The sequence below is a fragment of the Pseudonaja textilis genome, chromosome 18, assembly GCF_049901715.1.
Source record: "Pseudonaja textilis isolate UNSWEBS1 chromosome 18, rPseTex1.2, whole genome shotgun sequence".
In the NCBI taxonomy this organism is placed as follows: Eukaryota; Metazoa; Chordata; class Lepidosauria; order Squamata; family Elapidae; genus Pseudonaja; species Pseudonaja textilis.
In genome coordinates this window covers 7,248,420-7,275,235 of record NC_142007.1, presented here as the reverse complement: position 1 = coordinate 7,275,235, position 26,816 = coordinate 7,248,420, and the positions used below count along the sequence as shown (strand labels likewise).

General features: G+C 46.6%; 1 protein-coding gene across 3 annotated transcripts in view; it reads right to left on the bottom strand.

Annotated features, from left to right (window-relative positions):
* Positions 1-3,309: 3,309 nt before the first annotated feature.
* The window catches only part of IGSF21 (immunoglobin superfamily member 21), a 151,083-nt gene continuing 127,576 nt past the window's right edge, over positions 3,310-26,816 (bottom strand). Inside the window, exons 5-10 of one of the 3 annotated variants that reach the window (XR_015739806.1) lie at positions 20,098-20,213; positions 14,158-14,629; positions 6,385-6,470; positions 4,246-4,595; positions 3,957-3,995; positions 3,310-3,445 (exon numbers count right to left, since the gene is read on the bottom strand). Coding sequence is in view for 2 of the 3 variants with exons in the window: in XM_087914809.1 (XP_087770935.1) it covers positions 3,372-3,445; positions 3,957-3,995; positions 4,403-4,595; positions 6,385-6,470; positions 14,158-14,629; positions 20,098-20,213 (980 nt within the window). In the remaining variant the exon portion in view is untranslated. The remainder of the gene's footprint in view (positions 3,446-3,956; positions 3,996-4,245; positions 4,596-6,384; positions 6,471-14,157; positions 14,630-20,097; positions 20,214-26,816) is intronic. The other 2 variants (XM_087914809.1, XM_087914810.1) reach the window with 2 other exon arrangements.

The following is a 26,816-nucleotide window of genomic DNA, read 5'->3' as shown; positions in this document are numbered from 1 at the left end:
AGCCAGGCCCAGTTCCTGCAACCGTTCATCGTAGGTTTTAGCCTCCAATCACTCTCTCTTCCTCTCTCCCCCTCTCTTTCTCTCCTTCCTTCCTTCCTTCCTTCCTTCCTTCCTTCCTTCCTTCCTTCCTTCCTTCCTTCCTTCCTTCCTTCCTTCCTTCCTTCCTTCCTTCCTTTTTTCTTTCTCTCTCTTCTCTCCCTTTTTGTTCTCTTTCTCTCACTCTTTTTCTTTCTGTCCTTCCCTCCTTTCTCTTTCCTTTTCTTTCTCTCCTTTTCTTTCAAATATTGGAGCACTACCTCTCCTGTCTCCCCGGTCCTTCTCTTCCCTAGACTAGCCAGGCCCAGTTCCTGCAATCGTTCATCGTAGGTTTTAGCCTCCAATCACTCTCTCTTCCTCTCCCCCCCTCTCCTTCCTTCCTTCCTTCCTTCCTTCCTTCCTTCCTTCCTTCCTTCCTTCCTTCCTTCCTTCCTTCCTTCCTTCCTTCCTTCCTTTTTCTTTCCTCTCTCTTTCTCTCCCTTTTTGTTCTCTTTCTCTCACTCTTTTTTCTTTCTCTCCTTCCTTCCTTTCTCTTTCCTTTCCTTTCTCTCCCTCTCCCTTCAAATCTTGGAAGGCTGCTCTCCTGTCTCCCCTGGTCCTTCTCTTCCCTAGACCAGCCAGGCCCAGTTCCTGCAACCGTTCGTTGTATGTTTGAGCCTCCAGTCCCCTCATCACCCTGGTTGCTCTTCTCTGCACTCTTTTTAGAGCCTCAACATCTTTTTTATAGTGCGGTGACCAAAACTGGAGGCAGAATTCCAGGTGTGGCCTGACTAAGGCTTCACAGAATGGTATTAGCACCTCACTGGATCTTGATTGTATCCCTCTGTTGATGCAATTTAGGATGGCGTTGGCTTTTTTGGTCTCTCTCTCCTCGCTTGCTTTGCAAAACGGATCTTCCCGGGTCCCTGGGCTCGCACGTCTCCCAGGTGAGCCCTGGGTTCAAATCTCTCCCCCGCTCCCCCCCCCCAAAATCGAAAGAGAACAAAGCAAGGGCCCGGGACCCCTTTGCCAGCCCCCCTCCCTCTGCAAACACACCAAGGGTTGGAATGGAGACTCAAACCTACCCCATGCCTGCCCTTTGCTCCCCAAAGCACTGGAATTAATGAATGAAGCAGCAGCCCCAACCGCTTGGTTTGTTTCCTTATTAAAAGGCTGGCAGGGGGTGAATCAGTGACCTTTGATTTCTTGGGGTGGGGGCCTACCCCCTTCCTGAAAAGACCACATCCCGGGCAGATTTCCACGTTAATATTTTGTCTTAGCAACCGCAGGAACCCCCGGTAAGATCCTTACCGCTGCCGGAAACAAAGACAAACAAACGATGCAGCCCCAGAGTTTTGAGGAACGCGTGCAATTAAAAGAATAGACATTTCTGCACGGCGCTGAGAAGGAGGGAGATTAATCCTGCCATGAGCAGCCTCCCCCTTTGCAAAACCCACATTGTTTGCGTTATTGCGCAGAATTTATTAGGCAAATATTTCTCGAACAGAGGCTGCTGCATAATGGATTCCTTGGAAGAACCACAGAGAGAGAGAGACGACGGGGATCCTTGTCTCTCCCCCAGATCCTACGATATCCCACTCATTCCAGCCCCAGAGATTCCTCCTTCGGACTTCCATCTTTTTGGGGAGTGGGTGGGGTGGGGGCTCAGCCGTTCAGCCTAGTCTGAACACAGCGGATCCTTTTCTGGGGAGGTGAAATGTGCAAATCTTAAGGAAGCGTATTCCACCCCTTGGTTGCAATGACCGGGTGCGGATATGCAAAGGATCGGGCCGGTGCTGTTGCACAAACATCATTGGGCAAAGAAAATGGACTACTTTGACTTGTGCCAGGCTGACGGCCAACCTTCCATTGTAAACTAAAGCTTGGAAAATGTCTTCACCGATTCCACTATAGGCAGTGTTGGAAGGGGCCTTGGAGGTCTTCTAGTCCGGCTCCCTGCTTAGGCAGGAGGCCCTACCCCGAGGGCCTTCAAACTTGGCAAGTTTAAGACTTGTGGACTTCAACTCCCAGAATTCCTGAGCTAACTTGACTGGAGGAAGAGGAATTCTGGGGGTTGAAGTCCACAAGTCTTAAAGCTGTCAAGTTTGAGGACCCCTGCCCTGTCCCATTTAAGACAGTAGAGTAGAGTGGAGTAGAGTAGAATAAAACAGGGAATAAGGAATACAATAGGAGAGGAGAGGAGAGGAGAGAAAAGAGAAGAGAAGAGAAGAGAAGAGAAGAGAAGAGAAGAGAAGAGAAGAGAAGAGAAGAGGGAATAAGGAATAGAATAGAATAGAATAGAATAGAATAGAATAGAATAGAATAGAATAGAATAGAAATAGAATATAGAATATAGGATAGGATAGAATAGAATAGAATAGAATAGAATAGAATAGAATAGAATAGAATAGAATATAGAATATAGGATATAATAGAATAGAATATAGAATATAGGATAGGATAGGATAGAATATAGAATAGAATAGAATAGAATAGAATAGAATAGAATAGAATAGAACAGAATAACAGAGTTGGAAGGGACCTTGGAGGTCTTCTAGTCCAGCCCCCTGCTTAGGCAGGAAACCCTACACCACTACAGACCAATGGTTATTCAACATCATTTTAAAAACTTCCAGTGTCGGAGCAGCCACAACTTCTGGTGGAAAGCTGTGTCACTTGTTCACATTGTTCTCCCTGTCAGGAAATTCCTCCTTAGTTCTAAGTTGCTTCTCTCCTTGGTTAGTTTTCAACTCATTTATTGCTTCTTGTCCTGCCTTCTCAGGTGCTTTGGAGAATAGCTTGACTCCCTCTTCTTTGGGGCAGCCCCTGAGATGTTGGAAGACTGCTATCCTGTCTCCCCTGGTCCTCCTTTTCATTAAACTAGACATAACCCAGTTCCTGCAACCGTTGTTCCTACGTTTTAGCCTCCTAATCCTCTTGGTTGCTCTTCTCTGCACTCTTTCCAGAGTCTCAACCCTAGTATTATTCCACGTACTCAAATATCCTGGCCAGCTAAGTTTGTTGTGTCTTTTGTAACGCCACTCCACTCCCCTTCCAATGCATAAAGAAAATTATTTGCATCGCACATAAGATACTGTTACCGCCGGTGGTTTTTCTGTATTGTTTGTTTTTAATTAAACGGGGTGACAAAGCCGGAGACACAGAGAGAAAGAGGCTGATAACAAGACTGTAAATAATTTAGAAAAAAAAAGGAAAAGAAAAGAATAGAAAAAAGTCGATCCACGGAGACATGGAGGCTTGGTGCAGCTGTTTTTGGGGGGTGGGGTGGGGGTGGGGGAGGGGACGAGGAGGAGAAGAAGAAGAACCCGGATTGCTAAAATGCACCCCGCTTCCTTTCACGTCAGTTCCAAAGTGACTGTAAAGAAGATAGCCAGAAATAGTCTGAAGCCGCATTGGCGATTCGGCGAACCTGCGCAGGAGGATGGAGAAGAAAGAAAGAAAGAGATTTAGAAGGTGCCTCTGGGTTCAAAATTGTAATCCCTTCCCCGCTTAACTGCAAAGCTGAGGATCGCTGCGTTTGGCAGGCATTCTTTTGAAGCGTGCAACGGTTAGAAAAGCGGTTCGAAAGAGCGGGCATAAGCGTTGTGCCAAGGCTGCAAGGGAAGTCAAACCCTTGAACGAGACATGGACTCGAGCACGGATGCTAGAGCGGGCTCTCCAACCTTAGTGACTTCGAAGGCTTGTGGACTTCAACTCCCAGAATTCCTCAGCCAGCAGGAAGGATGGCTAAGCTTTGCTGGCTGGGGAATTCTGGGAGCTGCAATGCACGAGCCTTCAAAGTTGCTAAGGTTGGAGAGCCCTGTATTCTAGAGGGAAGAAAACCGGGGCAGAACAGGAGGGGAGATCCTGCTAACGGATCTTTCAGGAAGCGCAAGGCGGATATGCTTTGGGGGGGGATAGATGAGGGGTGGGGAGCTTACCGTTGGAGTCTTCTGTCCCTCGTGGAATATTGGGGTTTTCTAATTAGAAAGGGGGAGAAAACAAGAAGACAGTCAACTGACAGTCAAACTCATGCGAGGATTGAGGTGGTATGGATGGAGGGTGGGTAAGAATGGATGCTGGGCCCCAGGGATGAGGAATGTGAGTCACACAGGTGTGTGTGTGTGTGAGAGAGAGAGAGGTGGGGGAAGGAGAGGGGAACTGAGAGCAGCAAGGGCTCAGTTGGGTTCCCTCCCCCTCCCCATAAAGTCAACTTTGCAGTCTTCCTACCCTCCATGGGCGAGGAGAGGCCCCTGTCTTGTAAGGAGCATGCATCTGGGAAGACATCAAGAGACCCCAAGAAGATAGGATGGGATGGTTGAGATGTCAACAACGAGACAGAAGGTGGGGAGATGATGAGAGTGGAGGCGTGGAGGCTCCCCCATACCGAACACTATCAGCCTGGTGTGGGTATCGGTGGAGCCCAAAGGGTTCTGGGCCGTGCAGCGGTACATCGAGCCGTTGAGTTCAGCCGGCACGCGTTCCAACACCAGCTCCTTTCCATCATGTTCGGCGCTGCCGTCCAGGAGCCGGCTCCCGACACGGGTCCAAGTGAACATGGGCTCGGGGAAGACTTCGTTCTGGAACCAAGGATCCCCCCCGCCCCAACCCCAAAGAGTCAGAAACGACAACTGTAACTGGAGGCGAGGGCGGGGTGGGGGCAGTGGAAAGGTGGCATGGTTGTTATCACCTTGCAGGTTCTTCTGAGATCTTCTCCAAACCCTGGGACCGTCGTCCGGGTGGGAGAAGCAAAAATGAACGAGGAAACTGGGTTGACCTCAAGAGTCAAGGCCATTGTCCTTGGACAACCTCATCGCAAAGCAATTGAATTGCCCTGCAGCAGGAAAGGGGGCCCTTGATGAGAAGATACTTCTCCAAGATGGCTGTTTCAGGGATTCTGGTCAGGTAAATGTTCTTGGGAGGAGACAAGGAGAACTTCAAAGGAATAACAGAGTGGGAAGGGACTTTGGAAGTTTTCTAGTCCAACCTCCTGGATCTCCAAACTTGACAACTTTAAGACTTGTGGACTTCAACTCCCAGAATTCCTCAGCCAAACAGCCATGCTGGCTGGGGGAATTCTGGGAGTTGAAGTCCACAAGTCTTAAAGTTGCCGAGCTTGAAGACTCTTGCCCTACGCCATTTCAGAGATATGACTTGTCCAATTTGTTCTTTGAAACCTCCAGTGTTGGAGCACCCCAAGTTGTTCCATGGATTAATTATTTGTAGGATGAGAACCCTCTGAAATTAACTAAAAAAAAATCATTCTCTTTTTGGGTGGGTGGCATTCAAAAGCTCTCCAAAACGTGCTGGCCCGCATCTTAGGAGCAGTAGTTTAGCAAATCCAGAATTGAAGATAGTCCTCTGACCCTATTTTCTGATATAATCAGATGTAAGTTCTGGAAGAGCAGAGCAGTCTTTGCCCAGGTCTCATTTCTGCAGCACTTTCTAAGCCAAGGCTCTCCAAATTTTGCAACATTAAGACTTGTGGACTTGATTCCCCAAAATTCCTCAGCTGGCATGCCAGGAAATGGGAATTGTGGGAGTTGAAATCCACGAGTCTTAACGTTGCCAAGTTTGGAGACGCATTTTTTAAAGCCTTTGAGGTAGAGATGGATTGCTTCTCTCCTTCGGCTGAGTTTTTGCCTCTCTGTTCACCTCCTGGAGTCCCGCTTCAGGGACAGGTGTGAGAATAAATCACTTTCCCCTACACTAGAAAGACCCAGCGGTGTCACACTTGCTGCCTGAACGTTGAGTTGTGGGCTACACCGATGGAGACCTGGCCCCTTTGGCTTGGAACATGTCCCTACAACGTCTGGTTGAAGACCATCGACAAGAGCACCCATCCATCCAAAACGCACCAACGTTACACCAGATTGCTTGGGAGTAGCACAGCAAATCCACAGGGGATGAGCCACATCCCACCTTTCGCAAAACACGTGTGAAAACTACACACGTACACACCTTCCCTCCCTCTTTCCAGCAGCTTCCCAGTGTGTTAATTTTCAAGTCTCTCACACATACCTGGCAAGAGTGGGAAAAAAAAAAAAGCAAACTTCCAGCACTATCAATTTATCTGACTCTTAGCTGCCACGACACACACAAACACAAACACACACCCCTCTTTTGTTTGCAAGACCACAGTCAGTCACAGCAAGCAAATTAATGCAGGTGTTCCTTTCACAGTTGGCTGGTCTTCTTCGGTACACAATTGTCTGTCTTTGTCATTAAAAAAACAACAACAAACCCTATTAAATTATTCCCAGAAGTGACCTAGAAGACGAATACCAAAAACTGTCGTAAAAGCCAAGGCGGTCTTTGAGTTGGGGCAGGGGGCTGAGTTTTGGGGAGTGTGATGAGCGTCATACACACCTGAAACCCTTGGACCAGGATGCGGACTGTGTCTCCAACGCGGGCTCTTGTTGGGGTCATCATAATTTTGGGTCCCTTGGGAGCCACTGCAGGGAAAAGGAAATGGGTTAAACCTTGGAGGTCCTTCTGCAACCCAACAGGACAGACACAGACTCCAGAGAGTAATTAGGACTGCAGAAAAAAACCATTGCTATCAACCTGCCTTCCATGGAGGACCTGTATCCTGCACGAGTCAAAAAGAGGCCTGTGAAAATATCTACAGACTCCTCACATCCTGGACATAAACTGTTTCAACTCCTACCCTCAAAACGATGCTATAGAGCACTGTACACCAGAACAAGAAAGCCATCACTCTGCTAAACAAATAATTCCCTCAACACTGTCCAACTATTTACAAAGTCTGCACTACTATTACTATTAACCTTCTCATCACTCCTTATAGCCCATCTCCTCCCACTTGTGACTGTATGACTGTAACTTTGTCGCTTGTATCCTTACGATTTATATGGACTGTTTCCTGGTATGATTTGATTGCTTATATTGTACCCTATGACTATCATTAAGTGTTGAACCTGGTCAGGATCGAGCTGCTGACAGTGGGCAGAGTTAGCCTACAATACTGCATTCTAACCACAAGGAAGGAAGGAAGGAGGGAAGGAAGGAAGGAAGGAAGGAAGGAAGGAAGGAATGAAAGAAGGAAGGAATAGCTCTTACACCGCTTCATAGTGCTTCCAAGCCCTCTCTAAGCGGTTTACAGAGTCAGCCAACAATCTGGGTCCTCATTTTACCCACCTCGGAAGGACGGAAGGCTGAGTCAACTTTGAGCCAGTCAGGATCAAACTGCTGGAAGTTGGCAGAACTAACCTGCAAAGCTGCATTCATTTTACCCACCCCAGAAGGATGGAAGGCTGAGTCAACCTTGAGCAAGTTGGTCAGGATCGAACAGCTGGCAGTGGGCAGAGTTAGCCTGCAATACTGCATTCTAACCACAAGGAAGGAAGGAAGGAAGGAAGGAAGGAAGGAAGGAAGGAAGGAAGGAAGGAAGGAAGGAAGGAAGGAAGGAAGGAAGGAATAGCTCTTAGACTTATACATCGCTTACAGCCTCCTCTAAGCGGTTTACAGAGTCAGCCTCTTGTCCCCAACAATCTGGATTCTCATTTTACCAACTTCGGAAGGACGGAAGGCTTAGTCAACCTTGAGCCTGGTGAAATTTGAGGAAGTGCTTGCTGGCAGCCAGAAGCCAGCAGAATTAGCCTGCAATACTGCCTTCTGACCACTGCCCCACTCTCTCTGCGACCGTCATAAGTATGAAACATGGTCCCAAGTCCCTTTTTTCACTGCCGTTGTCACGGTCACTAAAGCGAAGCGTTATAAGTCGAGGACTAGCTACGATTGAACCCACATTTTGATCATGGCAGTTGTGAAGCAAGTTATCTATCCCATGATTGTGCCTGATTTTTTTTTGCGGCAGTCGTTAAAACAAACACGGCGGTCATAAAGCAAACACCACAATACATTCAGTTGTTTGTTACGGGGCATTTTATCCCCCTGGGAAACGTTAAATGCTGGTTTACGACAAAAAAAAAATTCATGGGGGTCTGCAAATGTTGTTTGTGCCACATGACACTGAGGGTGGGTAGGGTGGACGTTTTATTTTCGGTCGCTAAGTGACTACTTGTAAGTTGAGGATTAACTGAAATATACAAAATGAAAGCGAGTGAGTTTCTGCAACTATTAAGGATTGACCATCATTATCTAACCAAGCAGTGGTGGGATTTAAATTTTTTTACTACCAGTTCTGCGGGCATGCCTTGGTGGGCACGTGGCATGAGAAGGATACTATAAAATCCCCCTTCCCTCCCCACCCCACTAACCTGCTTTCCAGCTCCGTTCTCCTCTGCAGGGCAACCCAAGAAGACCCAGCCGATCAGCTGGGACTCAATGGGAGGCAGAGAAGAGATATGGGGTTGGCAGGGGGCCAGTCAGAGGTGGGATTGGCCGGTTCTCCGAACGACTCAAAATTTCCGCTACCGGTTCTCCAGAACTGGTCAGAACCGGCGGAAGGCCACCTCTGGATCTGAGGTTAAAATGGTCTAATCTTAGCCTTTTAAGGCTGCTGGGTGGTAAGTGATGCGAACGCAGCCCTTGGCTCCATGGAGTTGCTTTCAGGAAGCCTCAGGGCTGAAAAGCAAGGATGCCACTTCAGTTGGTCACGGTTCCCAGCCTGCCAACACTTTCATGAGCTCAGTAATGCTTGTCTCAAGTAATAAGAGCAATTTTAGACAGTCTTTTCTGCTCAAAAGCCAGCCGGCCGCTTCAAAAAAATCCAGACAAATTCCAAACAACAAACAAACAAAAAAAACCCAGCTATAAAAGTCATCTTAAGAGATATCAAAACAAAAACGGATGTTTAATATAATTTAAAAGGACACCTTAAAAAGTCCTCTATGGAGATGCAGGTTGGGGGAAGAGGATGGATCCTATCCGCTTTTCTCCAATTGTTTGCGGAGAGATTTGGGAGGTTTTCTCCGATTTCCTGATCCTAGGAAAAATTGACCTGCCATCTGGAAGTAGACGGGACAATCTCTCTCCTTTGCTGTTGTCCCAAGGGTGGGATTCTACCAGTTTTGGGCCGATTCTAGCAAACCGGATGGGCCGAACCGTAAATGCTGGAAACAGGCCTGTTTCCGGCTTCTGGAAGGCCTTCCGGAGCCCAGGGGAGGCCGTTTTGCCCTCCCAGAGGCCCGAGGGAAGCCTCCAGACCCCGGGGAAGGCAAAAAAAACCCCACGGTCCTCCCGCCCTCCCACCGTGGCCACACCCACCCAGCAACCGGACAGCCAACCAGATGCTGTGATGTTTAAATCCCACCCCTGTGTTGCTGTCTTGGCTTGGAACACCGCTAAGGGTCCAAAGTGTAAAGAAATGGAATGGAGAAGCAAGATTAAAAAAAAAAACATCCTTTAAAAAAGGCTGTTTTTTTTATTATTTTTTCAGAAAAGAGAAAAGGCAGCGGTCGCCAAAATAAGAAACCAGAATTCTCTAAGTTTCACTGCCTTCGGAGAGGCTAGATTGCAATGTCCGGATGTCCAAGGTCGCACGTCTTGGAAGTTTTAAGAGTGGACATCTCCATCCCATTCTGTAACATTGAGTCTGCTTCACATGATGACCCAAATTGTAGGCTTGGTTTGCTTCCGGATCCGGGGATGGGTGGACTTCAAGCCAGAAGAATTCTGGGATAAAAAAATGGGAAAGCATTCTGGTCCAAAAGTGGTCAATGATCTCATGTAAGGTTGCAAGTGAGAATGAAACCTCCAGTGGCTGCTATTCCTGGTTGAAGTTCAAAGACTTGGATAGAAGTCAATCCTCATCTGATGGGGCCTCCCCATCACAGGGACCATCACAAGACCCTCACTTGACACAACTCACACCTGACCCATCACAAAACCCTGATCAGATGTGACAAACCCATCACAAGACCTACTGACCACACAAAGCCCTTATAAGCAGAAGAACACCAACGTCTCCTAAATTCTTCCAGGTAAGATGTTACCTGGCCTGGTAATGAAACATTCAGATGCTCCAAACTTGGAGAACAAACCTTCACTCTCATCCTACACCTGAGCTACAGAGATTCGTCACGATCACTTCCATAGAGGCGCCCATGATAAGCCTACTAATTCCATGCCTGAAGTGGTTGGATCCTTTTGGGATCTGAAGAGGAAGACACAAGTTCTCACACCCTATTGGAACAGTCCAAAGAAAGCCCATCTCTTTGGGCTACTGAAAGACCAGTAGTTCTCCACCTGGTCGATGTAGAGGCTCACCTATCAAGAAGGAAGTTGGCACCTCCTGAGTCGTAGTGTCAACTCATAAAACATTCCTATGCCTGCTTAGTAGTTGCCATAAAAGGGGGGTAGGGAGGAAGGAAATCTGGAACAGCTATGAAGCGAAAGTACTTTCCAACTCTTACCTTGAAAAGATTGTAACTAAACTACCGGAGCTTTTGCCTGCAAATATTTTTAATTGAAGAACGTGATTGATGACACCCAGACTGTGAAGATGCTCAATTGGAGAATCTGGTTTATGAGACACCCGGGGTGGTGGTGGGTGGGGGAACAGGGTCACAGAGGACTGTAAATGTCAGCCTTCAAGATCTCTTCTACATTTTTTTTCCTACACCTTTTCTACTGCTACGCATCTTTCTCACTATTCTCCATCTTTCGGCTGTCATTAGTAACGGTGGGAGGGGGGAATTGGAGGGGAAGAAAGCTGGAGGTGTTACATTCCTTTGGTGTAAATGGGAAGGAGGAGGGGGAGTATAAATTCCTGTTCTTAAGTTTCTATTTCCTTGCCTAGTTTTTCTTTCCTTCGCGCAGCTGCGAAGTTTTATCAAACTATATCAAGGTCAACGGACAGAGGCCTCATCACCACCTGAAGATGCCCACATGATCATATGCAGAACTTTTAATTGGAAGAGTCTTTTGGACTTTGGGGGGTGGGAACAATTCCATCCCTTTGTATATGTGATCTGCGCGCCAAATTCTTTAGATTCAGAATTCAACCTGTAGCTTCCACTTTGATTTTCGGTAAAAGAAAAAACTTTGCCCCTAACCTATGGAGTCTGAGTATTTCTTTCTTGGATTTTGAATGGAGCACAGACTGACAGTAAATGACATAAGCCAGAGTTGGCTTCGTACAGGGCAGGGCCGGTATGTCGCCTCTAATGAATCCTTTGAAGTGTTTTGAAGTTGGGCTTGAGAATCATGATTTCATTAGAGCGATCGCCGGAATCCTGACAGGTAGTTTTTGGAACCAAGAAGGCCCTTAGCTTTTGAAGGATGGGTGTGTCGATGGGTCTCAGGTCTTGGCACTAAAAATAAAAATAAAAAATGACCCACACACCAAATCGGACGAGTTGGCAGAATGGGTTGCTTGCGAGGCAATTTTTCCAGCAGGAAGAATTTGCAGGACTGTCGCTGAGTCAACTCCAGGCCTCATTGGAGCTGTCTGCTGTGCTGAAAAATCAGCTCCCTTGAGAACCCATCACACCAAGGTAGAACTTAAGAGAGATTGCCAAAGGTTCATTAATACTGATTGTAAAAAGCAAACATCTGTGATCAAAGGCTTCAGGGGAGGATTAAGGTGAACTGCAGCTTTCCTTCCAGCCTGCTTTGTGGATTTAAGTCTGTTTCCCTCGACCCCAATTCCCACAGCCTCCTCCCAAAGAGTAGGGAATTGGATCACGTAACTAGCATCCTTTTTCTCCTGGAAAAATGGGCCTGTAGGTTCCAGAATATTTATTGACAAAATGACACCCCCACACACACACTTCATATTTACCCACCGCCTTTAAACTACTATCCCTTTACTAAAAAGCGAGTTCTTACGTTCTGAAGGCCAACGAAGAAGAAGGAAGCCATTTGAAGTCAAGAGTACGTACACTGCAGCTTGCAAAAACTAGAATCCTCTGAGATCTTCTTGTATCAGCAGCACAGAATAAAATGTCTTGTTAGGAGTACCTTACCCAGGATGGCATTTCTGCGTGTTTTTTTCCCCCCATTCCCCAAAGGCATTTATTTACTAAGGAACAGATCAATCATCGAAAACAATGCATTGGAACTGCAAAAGGTAATTGAGGAGGAATTTCAAGAAAGCCAAACAGAGAACAGGAAAAAAAAAAAAGGAATTTGCAGAGGTGGAAAAGGAACTTTCTTAGCACACCTTCCAACTCTGGAAAAAATAAATAAATCTGTATTTGCTGGAAAGTTTGGGTTTTTTTTAAAAAAAATGCTGGTTCAACAATACCGCTAGGAATGTGCCAAATTATTCGCAGTTTTACTCAAAGATTATCGAACCGAGTTCAGTACGGAGGGGCCTTTAAAAAAAACAACAACAACCCAATCCTGCTTGATGATTTGAACGGAATCAAAATGGATTCCCCTCTGGGACTGGCAAGGATCCCATGGCTACGAAGCTCAGTCGATTTGAAAAGAGGCAGTGAAAGCGAGCCTTGGATTTCTTTCTGCAAAGCCAACCGTCATTTTGACCAAGCCCTATTATTCTGGATGTGTAAGAATTAGGTCTCCCTCAGCCAAAGGCAGTTTTTCCACTGGGAGGATTAACATAAAAGGTATTTTGTCTTTAATATGTAAATGCCGGGTTTGACACAGACAGAGGAGCCCTTATAAAGACGCAACTCAATGAAGCGTTTGATCAGGGTACCCTTCCCTGGATTAGCGCCTTAAAAAAACACCAGGTAATCTCCTCCTTGTTGGGGCTAAGAGAAAGGAGGGCCAAGATAGGAGCTGGATCAAGAAAAGGACATTTAATCGCTTCTCTAAAGTGATTAAGGGCTCTCTTGATGGAGATTTCGGCCCCTTTCCCCAGCGCCCGTGCGCTTCCGAGAGGATGAATACGAAAAAAGACAGCTAGTATGATCAACGGTTGGAGCTCAGGCGCTCCTGGTGTAAATACTACTCAGAACGGATTGCAAAGGGGCAGCAACGGTGCCATCTATCCTCTCCCACCTCCCTTCCCCGGCCGGCTGGGCAAAGCTGCCACCAGGCTTGGCAAGCCAGAGATAGACTTCTGAATCAAACCCCCCTCCGTCAAATCTCCGTGTCCTGAACTGACACTCAAATCCTTTTGAAGGTGACGTGTTTTCGAACGCGGCTGCTTTCCAGGGGGAGGAGGTGGGTGGGGGGAGAAATAAAAGGACAAGGAAGGAAGGATGCTAAAACCACCAGCTGCCTCTCTCTCTCTCTCTCTCTCTCTCTCTCTCGATTTGGAGGCTGCCAGGGAGGTAACACATTAGGGACACCTGTCCAGGTTCATTCCTCCGGTTGGTTCCTGGATGGATGGGAGAAGAGGCAGGAGACACGAGGAAGGGGATGCTTCCTCTCTTTCTTTTATTGCTCGGATTTCGTGCCTGCCAAGGTTCATTAGCTTGGAAGGATCTCACCACCAGCAAGAATAAAAGGCAAGAGAAATCCGGCGTCTTTCACGGCTGCCTTTCAAAAGGGTTCCTCGATTAATGAGCCAGCCAGGAAGGTAGAACAAAACGGAGAGGAGAATAAATATGTAGGAATGAAGAGTGCGCTTGTCGTGGTTTTTTTTTTTTTGGTTTTTTTTTACGGAAAGATCTCGGTTGGGAAGAGATATCAGAATTATTTTCTTGTTCCCGTGAATGGCACCAGGAACCCATTAAATTTAATGAAAGGGCGAGCAGGCAGGGGCCCAACTCAAAAGGCAAGCGGTAATCTTCCCTGGAGTAGGAAGGGAGGCAAAGCGAGAGAGAAGGGAACAGGTGGGACAGAGTTCCTTTGGAAGTTGGGGAATTCATTCCAGGGGGGGACACATTCGTTTCCTTCCCTGGATCCATCCTTGTCAACATTAAGACTTGTGGACTTCAGCTCCCAGAAGCTCACAAAAGCTGCGTGGAGGTCAGGAGTATCCAACCTTGGCAGCTTTTAAGACCTGTGTGGACTTCAACTCCCAGAGTCGAGACTCCACGCTGGCTGGAGAATTCTGGGAGTTGACATCCACGTGTCTTCAAGCCATCAACATTGGAGACCTCCCTCTCCCAAATGGTCTGCTGGACCTTCTTCAATTCTTTCTAAAAACATTTCACAAACAGCCACGGAAAGACGCAGAGAACCGATGCCCGGATACCCAAAACATTGGGGATAGACTTGATTATTTCTGCAGGACCCCTCAACCCATCTCCCAACCACCCGCCCCCCTACCCAGGAAGGCGGCTTCTGGGCCCTTACCTAGAGTCACCTCGGACTGCATGGGCATCGAGAGAGCGTCGTGCTTGACCTCACAACTGAAGAGCGCATCATTGTCTATCTGAGGATTAAGGGTCCACATGAGCATGGCCCGCACCTCCACGGTGCCGTCGCTGATGGGGATGTGGGTGTGGTGGAAGAAATACATAGGATCGGCGTTCTGGATCCAACGCGGGAACTCCCGGCTCACCACAGTTTCGGGGATATTCTCGGTCGTGGGGTTGAGCAACAGTCCCCAGTCGGGAGTGAGGCCTTGGAAGGGGTCCTCGGTGTACAGCCTCCCGCCCCGGTCCTCCACGTTCAGCAGCGACAGGGACCGCTGCATCTTGGTGTCATCCAAGTCCCGGTGGAAGAAGCTCCGGGCAGCTCGGCTGTCTTGCAACCCGGCGGCGTTGATCGGCGGCTCCGTCAGCGGGATCCCCTGTATCAACTCTCCATCCCTTTTAAAGTAAACCTGGAATCAGAATATGACGAGATCTGGAATGGTTGGTACAATTGGCTAGAAGACAGATGTGAAATTAATAAAATAAAGTCAAATAAAATGGCACGACGGAAACCAGCAACGCTACATGTCATTAGATTCGTAATATATAATTAGATGAAACTTTGTATTATGTGTTTGAAGTCACAACCGTGAATGAATATTTTACACAACTTGAGAGATGTCAGATTGAACGCTGTTCGGCTTAAGTTGCGATAAGCTGAAAGTTTGATTTTACTGTATTTGTATAAATGTGTTTAATCAAGTCTTTTTATAATAACAAGAATAAAAAAAAATTCTGGAGGAGGAAATTCTGTCAAGTGATGAATAACACTCTTCCTTCCCAGTTGATGAGGTTATGCACAGTCTAGAAAAGTATAGAACAGGTTGGAGCTGGTTCTCCAAACTACCCAACTGCAGCCCTCAACGTACAACCACAATTGAGCCCAAAATGTTTCGTGGCTAAGCGAGACTGTTGTGAAGTGACTTTGGCCCCATTTTACAACCTTTCCTGCCACCGTCGTTAAGTGAATCAGTGCAGCTGTTCAGAGAGCAACACAGCTGCCAAGAGGATCCGGCTTCCCCCGTTGACTTGGCTCGCAAGGTCGCAAAAAGAGGATCTGGGCGACCATCGTAAATATGAGCACCTGAATTTTGATCACACGGTCACGGGGTGTGAAAAGGGATCATAAGTCACCCCTTTTCAGCACCGCTGTAACTGCAAATGGACGTTAAATGAACTTTTGTAAATCGAGGGCTACCTCTAAGTCCCTGAGCAGATTTTAAATGCTTTCATTTCTTTTTTGTTCCTCAAGAAATGCCTGACTGGGGAGAGAGCCGATTTACAGAAACGAGCCCCAAATGTCTCCCCAATAATATAATAATCGCAATAGCAACAGTACTTAGGCTTATATACCGCTTTATAGCGCTTTCCAGCCCTCTCTAAGTGGTTTATACAGTCATTTTGTTGCCTCCAACAATTTGGGTCCTCATTTTACCCACCTTGGAAGGATGGAAGGCTGAGTCGACTTGGAGCCTGGTAGGATTCGAACTGCCAAATTACAGCCGGGCAGAAGTAGCCTGCAGTACTGCACTCTAACCACTGCGCCACTGAGGCTCTTGAAAAAGTTAAGACCACATTGGGTGGAGGGTGGACTATCAGGATGAAAATTTAGGGCCGGCTCAAATTCAGGACAAAAGTTTTATAAGAAACCAGTTCCTCTAAAACATACTATGAATGGTTGCAGGAACATGGCTAGTCTAGGGAAGAGAAGGACCAGGGGAGACAGGAGAGCAGCCTTCCAAGATTTGAGGGGCTGCCACGGGGAGGAGGAAGGGGGTCAAGCTATTCTCCAAAGCCCCCAAAGGCCAGACAAGGAATAATGGATGGAAACTTAACAAGGAGAGATTCAACCTGGAAATAAGGAGGAATTTTCTGACAGTGAGAACAATCAGCCCATGGAACACAAGTTGCCTTCGGAAGTTGTGGAAGCTTCATCCCTGATTAGACTGAAATTAGACTGCAAATCTGTCAGGAACGATGCAGGGTCTCCTGCTTGGGTGCAGGGGGTTGGACTAGATGACCTACAAGTTCCCATCCAACTCTGTTAACCTGTGAAATGGCGTAGGGTCTCCTGCCTGGGCAGAGGGTTGGACTAGATGGCCTACAAGATCCCTTCCAACTCTGTTAATCTGTTATCTGTATCTCTAATGTGGGAAACCCACAGCAGCCATTGGTGGGATTCTATATATTTTTTTGACTACCGGTTCTGTGGGCGTGGCTTGGCTTGGTGGGCGTGGCTTGGTGGGCGTGGCAGGGGAAGGATATACTGCCAAAACCCCCTCCCCTCCCCCACCCCACTAACCTGCTTTCCAGCTCCGTTCTCCTGGGCAGGGCAACCCAAGGAGACCCAGCCGATCAGCTGGGACTCGATGGGAGGCAGAGAAGAGAGATGGGGGTTGGCTGGGCCAGTCCGAGGTGGGATTGGCTGGTTCTCCCAATGACTCCAAGTGACCGGTTCTCCAGAACCGGTCAGAACCTGCTGAAGACCCACCTCTGAACAGCACCCGCCCGGCACGAAAACCCACTGCATTGGCAGAGATGTCTGCACCAACGAGATTGCGGGATGCCACGCGGGTGTGTGTGTGTGTGTGTCATGTTTGTGTAGCTGGAGCCGTGAGGAACGCAACGCTTGTTTAAGTCCTTTTGAATGTCTCTCTGAAGAGAAGATTGCCTTGCGTTGCCCCCACCCCAAACACCCCCCCCCCCATCTCTTTTCAGGCTTCTGATGTCACGCTGTAATGAAACAGCCTCGGGAATGTTTGCGGATAAGTGAGAGGTATTTTCTTTTCTTTTTTTTATAATCTTTCCAGGTGGAAAGATAGAAGCAGCTGCCAAAAGCTTTGTTCCTCGCTCCTCCTTCTCCGTGGGTTTTTCTTTCTTCTTCTCTCCAAATGTAGATGTTTCTGTCTTCCGAATTAATTAGCAGAAATTATTCTCGGGATGCTTAGAATGCAAGGCTTTCCCCATCACTCCCTACCGTTCTCGCAGCATCCTGTGTCTGCTTGTATAAAAAAGGATCCACTAGGATGAACATGATTTGAAAGGGTGGAAGGAAACCGAACCATGGGAAGTCTGTAGAGATTCTCAGGCATCCAAGTCATGGTTATCCCAAAAGGTTGTGCTTTTTTTTTTTGGTTTGCTCAGGAGGTATTTGGACTTTCTTGGTTTTTCTCTGAAGAGGTTTCACTTCTCATCCCAGAAGCTTCTTCAGCTCTGACTGCAGGATGGTGGAGAAGGGAAGGATCTATATTCCTTGCGGACAGAGCTGGCCGTTTGCATCCTTTTTAGAGGGTCGTTGAGGCCTCTTTGTCCTAAGGGGTCACCTGAGTAGTGTGTCCTGGTTTTTGTAGTCTGCAATTTTCCCCACTGGAAATCCCTTCCGACTCCTACATCATTCCAAGGGTGTCCATCCCAAATTGTATAGCTAAAAGTCTGCAGAGATTCTCCGTCCTCCGGGTACGGTTGTCCCAAAGGTGCTATTTTTCTTCGCAGCTGTCTGCAAGGAATAGAAATCCTTCCATTCCCCACTATCCTGTCAGAGCTGAAGAAGCTTCTTGGATGAGAAGTGAAATGTCTTCAAAAGAAAAAGAAACGAGGAAGTCCAGTGGCCTCTTAAAGAAAGAAAATAAAAGCACCTTCGGGACAAACCACGAGAAAAAAAAAACTCCAGAAAGGATAAAATATAACCGCTCCGAGGCTGTGCAGAAAAGGATGTTGCAAAACACCCCCTCAAAACTTTTAATAAGATAGTCCTCGACTTACAACCATTTGTTTACAGCAACAATGGCACTGAAAAAAAGTGTCTTACAACCGGTCCTTCCCCTTATGACCCGTGATCAAAATTTGGGCTTTTGGCAACCGGCATACATCTACCAGTTGTTAAGTGAAGCAGTCTGTAAGCCTAAGTTCTATACCTGCAATCAATTTGGGTTTTTTGGTGTGTCGTACAGATCGCCTTCAAGAAGTGAGGGGAGCCAAATGTCAACTCATGAAACTTTTTCTACGCCCGTTTTGCAGTTGCCAACGGAGAGGGAGGGAGAGGACTTTGGGGGAGCGGTGCAGCAGTTTGGGGGTGAGAGATTGTACTGGCCGACGGGAGTTTCTGCTGCACAGATCTCTGGTTGGAGGGCATGATGGTTGACTCTTGGCTGTGGATGTGTTACGTTGGAGAATATGGATTGTGGTGCACCCAGAGGAGTGGGGGTGTGGGTCAGGGTTGGGGATGACAGTGGCTTGCGTGTCTCAGGGTCGGCTGCATACAGGTCTTGCCAATATGTCGCTGCTAATGAATGATTTGAAGCTTTTTGAAGTTTGGCTCAAGGGTCATGATTTAATTAGGGCAATCGCTGGAATCCTGACACAGTCCCCATTGTGGTTGGTAAGTGAGGAACGCCTGTATCCAGATGGATAACCATAGAATTGGGAGTCTTTTTTTAAAATCTCCAGATGGGAAGACAGGGGTGTTCATTCTCTAGGGATACTCCTTGCAATATTATTATTGTTGTTGTTATTATTATTATTAATATTATTATTAATATTATTATTTTGTTATTATTATTTTGCTTTAAAAATTGGGCAACAGAAGGGCCTGGAGACTAAAACATATGAAGAACAGTGGCAGAAATTGGGTATGGATAGTCTAGACCAGGGGTCTCCAACCTTGGCAACTTTAACACTTGTGGACTTTAATTCCCAGAATTCTTTAGCCAGCTTTGCTCAGTTTTGCTGACTGAGGAATTCTGGGAGTTGAAGTCCACAAGTCTTAAAGTTGCTAAGGTTAGAGACCCCTGGTCTAGACCAGGGGTGTCAAACTCAAGGCCCGTGGGCTGAAACCAGCCCACAATGTGGTTGGATCCAGCCCACAGGGATGTCCTGGAAAATGTAAGGCAGGGGTCTTCAAACGTGACAGCTTGAAGACTTGTGGACTTCAACTCCCAGAATTCCTCCTCCAGTCATGTTAGCTCAGGAATTCTGGGAGTTGAAATCCACAAGTCTTAAATTTACCAAGTTTGAAGACCCTTGATGTAAGGGGCCAGCCCACATCGCTTCGGCCCGGTCTACCCAATGTGAAGAGGAAACATGCCAGCAATTTGGGGTGGCATCAAACTGGCCACACCCACCCAGTCGGCCATGCCTCCCCAGCCCTCTCTCCTCGAGGTCAACCACAGCCTGATGATCCCTCAATGAAATTGAGTTTGACAACCCTGGTCTACAGAAAAGAAGGATTAGGAGGGTGACATGATAACAGTCTTCCAATATTTGAGGGGCTGCCCCAAAGAAGAGGGAGTCAAGCTATTCTCCAAAGCACCTGAGAAGGCAGGACAAGAAACAATAGGTGGAAACTAACCAAAGAGAGAAGCAACCTTAGAACTAAGGAGGAATTTCCTGGCTGGGAGAACAATTAACCAGTGGAACAACTTGCCTCCAGAAGTTGCAAATGCTCCAATGCTGGAAATGTTTAAGAAGAGACTGGATAACCCTTTGTCTGAAATGCTGTAGAGTTTCCTGTCTAAGCAGTTGGTTGGACTAGAAGACCTCCAAAGTCCCTTCCAGCTCTATTCTGATTGATTGATTGAACCCACCCCCAAAAATATTTGGCTGCTCCTCTGAGCCAATTGGCTTGAGATCAATTTTAAAAAAATCTGAATTTTGTAGGGATCATGTGTGCTCCGTCAATATATGTTGAATCCACCCTGTTTATGAACTGGGACCAAAGTGAAAACTGGAGACTCATCTCAAGAAGATGGATCCATGCCATCATACCAACAGTCCTTATTTCAACACCTTGTAAGCCACAATGGAGGTAATTAAAAGTTGAAAATGAGACAGGTGCCATAGCAAGATTTAGAGGTGGACATTCTTGTTTACCAAAACTTACCGTGGGGGCTGGTTTTCCACCAGAGACAAGGCAGACCAAGGTAAAATTCTGGGCTTGGTAGCGGCTGAACGGAGCTGGGGTGTCCGCAGCAATGACCGAGATGGATGTGGGAGGTGCTGGTGGGAGAAGGAAGAAGGTTCGTTACTCATCTGATCAACCATAAGCATCACATCTAGGAACAAGGTCAACTGGAGAGGTTTCTCCAAGACTTCCTGGATCTTGAAGATCCTAGTGAAGAGCCTAGGAACATCACATCTAGGAATGAGGTCAACTGGAGATGTTCCTCCAAGACTTCCTGGATCTTGAAGATCCTAGTGAAGATCCCAGGAACATCACATCTAGGAATGAGGTCAACTGGAGATGTTCCTCCAAGACTTCCTGGATCTTGAAGGTCCTAGTGAAGATCCCAGGAACATCACATCTAGGGATGAGGTCAACTGGAGATGTTCCTCCAAGACTTCCTGGATCTTGAAGATCCTAGTGAAGATCCCAGGAACATCACATCTAGGGATGAGGTCAACTGGAGATGTTTCTCCAAGACTTCCTGGATCTTGAAGATCCTAGTGAAGATCCCAGGAACATCACATCTAGGAATGAGGTCAACTGGAGATGTTTCTCCAAGACTTCCTGGATCTTGAAGATCCTAGTGAAGATCCCAGGAACATCACATCTAGGAATGAGGTCAACTGGAGAGGTTTCTCCAAGACTTCCTGGATCTTGAAGATCCTAGTGAAGATCCCAGGAACATCACATCTAGGATTGAGGTCAACTGGAGAGGTTTCTTCAAGACTTCCTGGATCTTGAAGATCCTAGTGAAGATCCCAGGAACATCACATCTAGGAATGAGGTCAACTGGAGAGGTTTCTCCAAAACTTCCTGGATCTTGAAGATCCCCCAGGAACATCACATCTAGGAATGAGGTCAACTGGAGATGTTCCTCCAAGACTTCCTGGATCTTGAAGATCCTAGACTTCTCTCCAAAATAGGGTGAGATGTATCAGGAAGTCACTAGAGTTCTAGGGTTCACCTCTGTCAGGTTTTCCCTCTAAAACATGGGAAACCTGCCCCTTCTATATCACCACCCTGGCAACCTGGAGAACATCTGGAGGAAGGATAGAATGGATTGCAAAAAAAAAAAGGGAGGCTTAGAAGCTGTGTCACTTTCTGTTGGGCCAGAAATGGAGAATGCAGAATCTTCTCTAAAGACTCAAGATTCAAAAAAGAGCTTTTCACTACAGAACATTTTTGAGAGTGAACAGAGTTTCTTTCATTATTTACAGAGATTTATTTTTTCCAAGTTATTCCCCAAATCCCCAACTCTATTACTGAAGTGATAAAGACACAAATGTTTTAAATTCTCTCTTAAAAATACATGCTCGCCCTGGTAGCAATTACACACGGAGTAGTTAATTTTCAAGGGTTTAAAGTAGGCCGCTTTGCTCCGATGAAAAGTTTGTTTTCGTTTTGCTGATGCCTTTTTATGAGCTGAGAAATGCAGATCCAGCAAAGAATAAGTCAATACCTAGTGTGGTGTCTTTTTTCTCCCCGCTATGCAGCAAAGATTCCTGTCTCCCGTGGTTATGATCACAAAAATCATTCTTTTTTTTTCTTTCTTTTTGTAAGTGGTTTGGAAAAAAAGAGAGCTTTTTTCTTCCAAGCGCACACGAGGAACTCAGCCAAGGAAAAATAGATGAAATGAGACTATGCCCTATCGTGAACCCAAACTCAAACGATGCCTTGTTATGATAGCCACCCAGAGTATTACTATCAATTAATAATAGCATTGTTTATTTATTTGACTTCTACAGCTGCCTGTCAGCGTTCCAACTAACCAACTCCAAACCAATAAACTCCGAGACAAACAGTCCCTCAAAGTTCCATTTTATTAGAGTTGTCATATTGGCACACCTGGGAAAACCCAAATCTGAAAGTTCCAGGTTTTCCCTCCCCCAAAGAAATGCAAAGATCCATCCCCTGCTGCACCCACCAGTCCATCACGAGGCCCAATCAAATCTTTGTCCCAACTGGAGACATTCACCCTAGCCACTCCCCTCCAGGTGCAGGGCAATCTGTCCTTGACTCTCTGAGAAAGAGTGTTGTTGTCTAATCTTCTACCCCGCTATGAAATTCCCAGGCACTCAATGTGGCAGCCTCAAAGCGTCCAAGCAAAATATGGCTTCCAAGTTTGACACTGCCCATCTCAGCAAATGACTCTGGACAGCTATAGAAATCAATCAATAAAAAAATAAATAACTGCTATTATTTATTAAATTTTTATGACATCGATCTCCCCTATAAAGTGACTCTGGGAGCCATCGCTGTTATTATGTTCACCGTATTTTCAACACTACGCAGAGCTGGTCCTCAAGCAATATGGCTTCATGGGACACACTGCTGGCTTAACGCAACTAAATTCTTTCTCAGAGATTCAAGGACAGATTGCCCTGCACCTGGAGGGGAGTGACTGGGGGGAATGTCTCCAGTTGGGGTGAAGATTTGATTGAGCCATGTGATAGACTGATGGACGCAAGCGATGGATCTTTGATTTCTCTTTGGGAAGGGAAAACCTGGAACTCCCAGATTCAAGTTTTCCCAGAGAGCCGCCCTGCTGGCATGGCTGTTGGCCAAGAGAGAGGAAACTTCTAGTTAGTCAACTTCTGGAGGACCACAAACCCTCCAAAAGCCTCCATTGAAATCTCAGTTGATGTTCTCCACCGAAAATGTGCATGTCTCTCCACTTCCCATGGAGTGTCTATCTTCCTTTATTAAAAAAAACAACAACAGGTCAGCTTTGTGAGTTGGAAGCCCCAGCTGGTGAACACCACTGCCGTGACACTAAAATTAGCAGAGCGGGTTGATTTATGACAAGCGATGGGCCGTGAACGTCATTTGCTCCTCCGGTGGGATCTCCAGGGACGGCTGCAATGCAAAGGAAATTGGACCCTCCTGTTTACAGTCAGGACACAGAGAGAGAGAGAAGCGTGGACAGGATGCCCTTAAGAAGTCGTGGTTGCACACAACTGCGTCCCTCTTGGCCTCTTCGGGATGGAAATGGCTTCTTGGAAGACCCCCTCCAGCTCAAACAATGGGCTTATTCCATCCTCAGCCATTCCTCGAAGAGATTGCAAGAACCGCGGCCTCTTCACTTCATAACTCATTCGATGGGTGCAAGAGCCTTCCTGCCTTCCTTGCATTCGTGTAGATTTGCATCCCCCAGGCAAGAAAAAAAGGGCCAGGAAAGAAAGGAAAGAGAAATTGTCCCAAGAGAGAGAGAGAGAGAGAGATACTAGGGGGAAGAGATTAATGGAGAAAGAGGAAGGGGGAAAGAAAGAAAAAAATATAGATGCCCAAGCTCAGGAGTCTAGATGCAGATTTAAATAACGGCGCAAAGCCAGCCTATAGAGCAGAATGTAACTGTCGTAACGTAGCCCGCGGGTGATTTGCGCTCCTGCCATGAAAGAGTTTGCCAAATTTGGGGCATTTCTGCTTCCAGGAAGGAGGCGCTTGCCCCAGCTGCTCAAAAACTCAAGGAACTTGGAGAGAAGGGGGCTCCCGAAAGGACATCAAGTCTGACCCTCCTAATAGGAAATTCAGAGCCTCTTCTTGGAAGGGTGTGTGGCACCCAAAAGGGACCATCCACCTGTTTAGGAAGATTTTTTCCATCATCCACTCTTTCTCCTAAAGTTCAGGTAGGTTCTACCTTCCATGAAGCAGGCAAAACCATTCCAGCAATGCTTGGTGTCCAGTCGGGGTCAAGTTAGGGTGAATGTTCATAGATTTTGGTCAAGAGGCAGAAGGCAGATGGATTAAATAGCATTGCTCGATTCAAAAACTTTCTACCTTCTTTTAATGACCCATAATCCCTTGCTGGGTGAAGTCGGGACAACTGAATGGAACTAGTAGCGTGTTTACTGGCCGGATGCCCTTCCTATTGCCAGTGCAGAGTTTCGTTCAGCAGATATTTTCTCATTGTACTCAAGAGAGAGATAAATATATGCCTCTATCTAGGATCAAACTCGCAGCCTCCTGATTGTGAGGCCAGAGCTCCACCGTCCTGTTAGAGCTGAAGAAGCTTCTTTGCATGAGAAGCGAAACGCCTTCGAAAGAAAAACCAGAAAGTCCAGTTGTCTCTTGAAAAAAAAAGAAAAAAAATGCACAAAAAGACATCAGGGACCTTTTTTCATGTGTCCTAAAGCAAAGAAATTTTGGAATAAAATAAGGATCCGTTTGCAAGAAATAATTGGTTTAAAAATAGAACTTAAGCCTGAAATGTTCTTACTAGGGATAATTAGAGGTGATTACAAGAAAGATATTGAATATATAATAATGCACATATTGACAGCAGCGAGGATAACATAGGCCCAAATTTGGAAATCAGAGAGTTGATGATGATATGATTATAAAGAAAATTATGGACTGTGCAGAAATGAATAAACTTACAATGGAATTGCAGGAGAAGGAAGAAAAAGAATGAAATACGGTCTGGGAAAAATGGTATGTCTGGTTAGATAACAGGAATAAAAGACAATGTAAAATGTAAATGTAAATGTAAATGATATGTATGTATGTATGTAAATGAATATGAAAAAGTCGAGGCCACAAACTACTGCCAAAATTGTAAATATGATTTGTTTTTAAAAGTGTAAAGTTTAATACAATTTATTATTAAAAGGAAAACAAAAAAACCTTTGGGGACTATGGAGAATGAATCTCCATAGATTCCACCCCCCCCCTTGGGGTGTCTCTATTATAAAAAGGAAGGTCTGGCTGTCCTTAAGAGGTCTCCCAGATCATCATGCATTTTAGGTAGGTTCTAATCAGCAACGTTTCTGTCCTCGTCAGCTGCTGGCACCCTTCATAAGGGGCTGACAATGTGTCATGTTAGCGAGAAGACTTATTGCAGGAGTCCCTCTGTCGGGCGTCGGCCTCCTCCACCTTTAAACCACCCTCCCCCTTCCCTTCGCCCGGAGCGTCTTCGCGTGGGTGCCAGCAGCCTTCGCCACCCTCCTTAATCACGCCTCCCGAACACCGAACACCGAGCCACGAAGTCACCCATCACAACCAATTAAGGGTGCTGTCTGGAGGACAAGATCTTTACCTAATGCAGGGATGGCTAAATTTAGAACCAGCCGACAGAAAGAGGTGCAAATTGCCTGGCCCGACCCAGGAGATGTCAGAATCTAATTACACATCTGCAAGAAGGTGCCCCCCGCGCATCGCCCCCTCCCCCACCGCACCGAGTCGAGAAGATGGAGGAAAGGAGTCGGCAGACTAGAAAAATCAACGCTGTCCGTCAAGCAGCGTATATATTCATTCTTCTCCCCTTCCTTCAGGGGTGGGATTCCAATTTTTTTTTTTCACTCCTGGTTCTGTGGGCGTGGCGTGGCTTGGTGGGCGTGGCAGGGGAAGGATATACTGCCAAATCCCCCTTCCCTCCCCCGCCTCACTAACCTGCTTTCCAGCTCCGTTCTCCTGGGCAGGGCAACCCAAGGAGACCCAGCCCATCAGCTGGGACTCGATGGGAGTCAGAGAAGAGATATGGGGCTGGCGGGGCCAGTCAGAGGTGGTTCTTTTGCCGGTTCTCCCAATGACTCCAAATTTCTGCTACTGGTTCTCCAGAACTGGTCAGAACCGGCCGAAGACGCACCTCTGACGGGAAGGGAAAGTACCACTTGATAAGGCCCTCGTAAGACCACGCTTGGAATAACTGCATCCAGCTTTGTTCGCCAAAGTTGAGACTTTAGAAAGAACGATAAATAGAAGAGGAGGAAAAGCTACGTAGAAAATATAAAATGGTAATAAAGTTATGGAATAGAATATAAAAATGAGTATGAAATGGAGTTTGGTGTCTGTATGAAGAAGTGATAACCTTGGGACCATGCTATTTTCAAAAAAGATGTTTTATTTGTATTTTGTTTTTGTGAAAAGCCAAATAAAATTTTCAAAAGAAAGAACAATAAAGATGACCAGGGAACTAGAGATTAAAACATAGGAAGACCAGTTGTAGGAATTGGGTAGGTCTAGTTTAATGAAAAGAAGGATTGGGTTGACACGAGAGCACTGGACTAATATTGAGGGGCTGCCGCAAAGAATAGGGGTGTCAACCTTAAACTAGACATGCCCCATTTCTGCACCTGTCCTTCACCTGTTTAAACCTCCAGTCTCTAATCACCTTTGTCGCTCTTCTTTGCACCCTTTTCTAGAGTCTCAACGTCTTTTTTAAATTGTGGTTACCAAACCTAGAGACGGTTAGGTTAGCAAAAGAGGAGGTAGCAGGAAAGAGGGAGGAAGAAACTTAAAACCTCCCCACCGGAAGTGATATTCAGCCGGTTCTGACCAGTTCTGGAGAACCGGTAGCGGACATTTTGAGTCGTTTGGAGAACCGGTAGCGGACATTTTGAGTCGTTTGGAGAACCGGTAGCGGACATTTTGAGTCGTTTGGAGAACCGGCCAACCCCATATCTCTTCTCTGCCTCCCATTGAGTCCCAGTTGATCGGCGGAGTCTTCTTGGGTTGCCCTGCCCTGGAGAACGGAGCTGGAAAGCAGGTTAAGGGGGTGGGATTTTGCAGTAACCTTTCCCTGCCACGCCCACCAAGCCACGCCCGCAGAAATGGTAGTAAAAAATTTTTTGAATCCCATCACCGCTCCCCGCTTTGACTGTCTTTATACAAGAGGGAACGAAGGGGAAAGGCCGCAGATGTCGCAGAGAGACGCATCC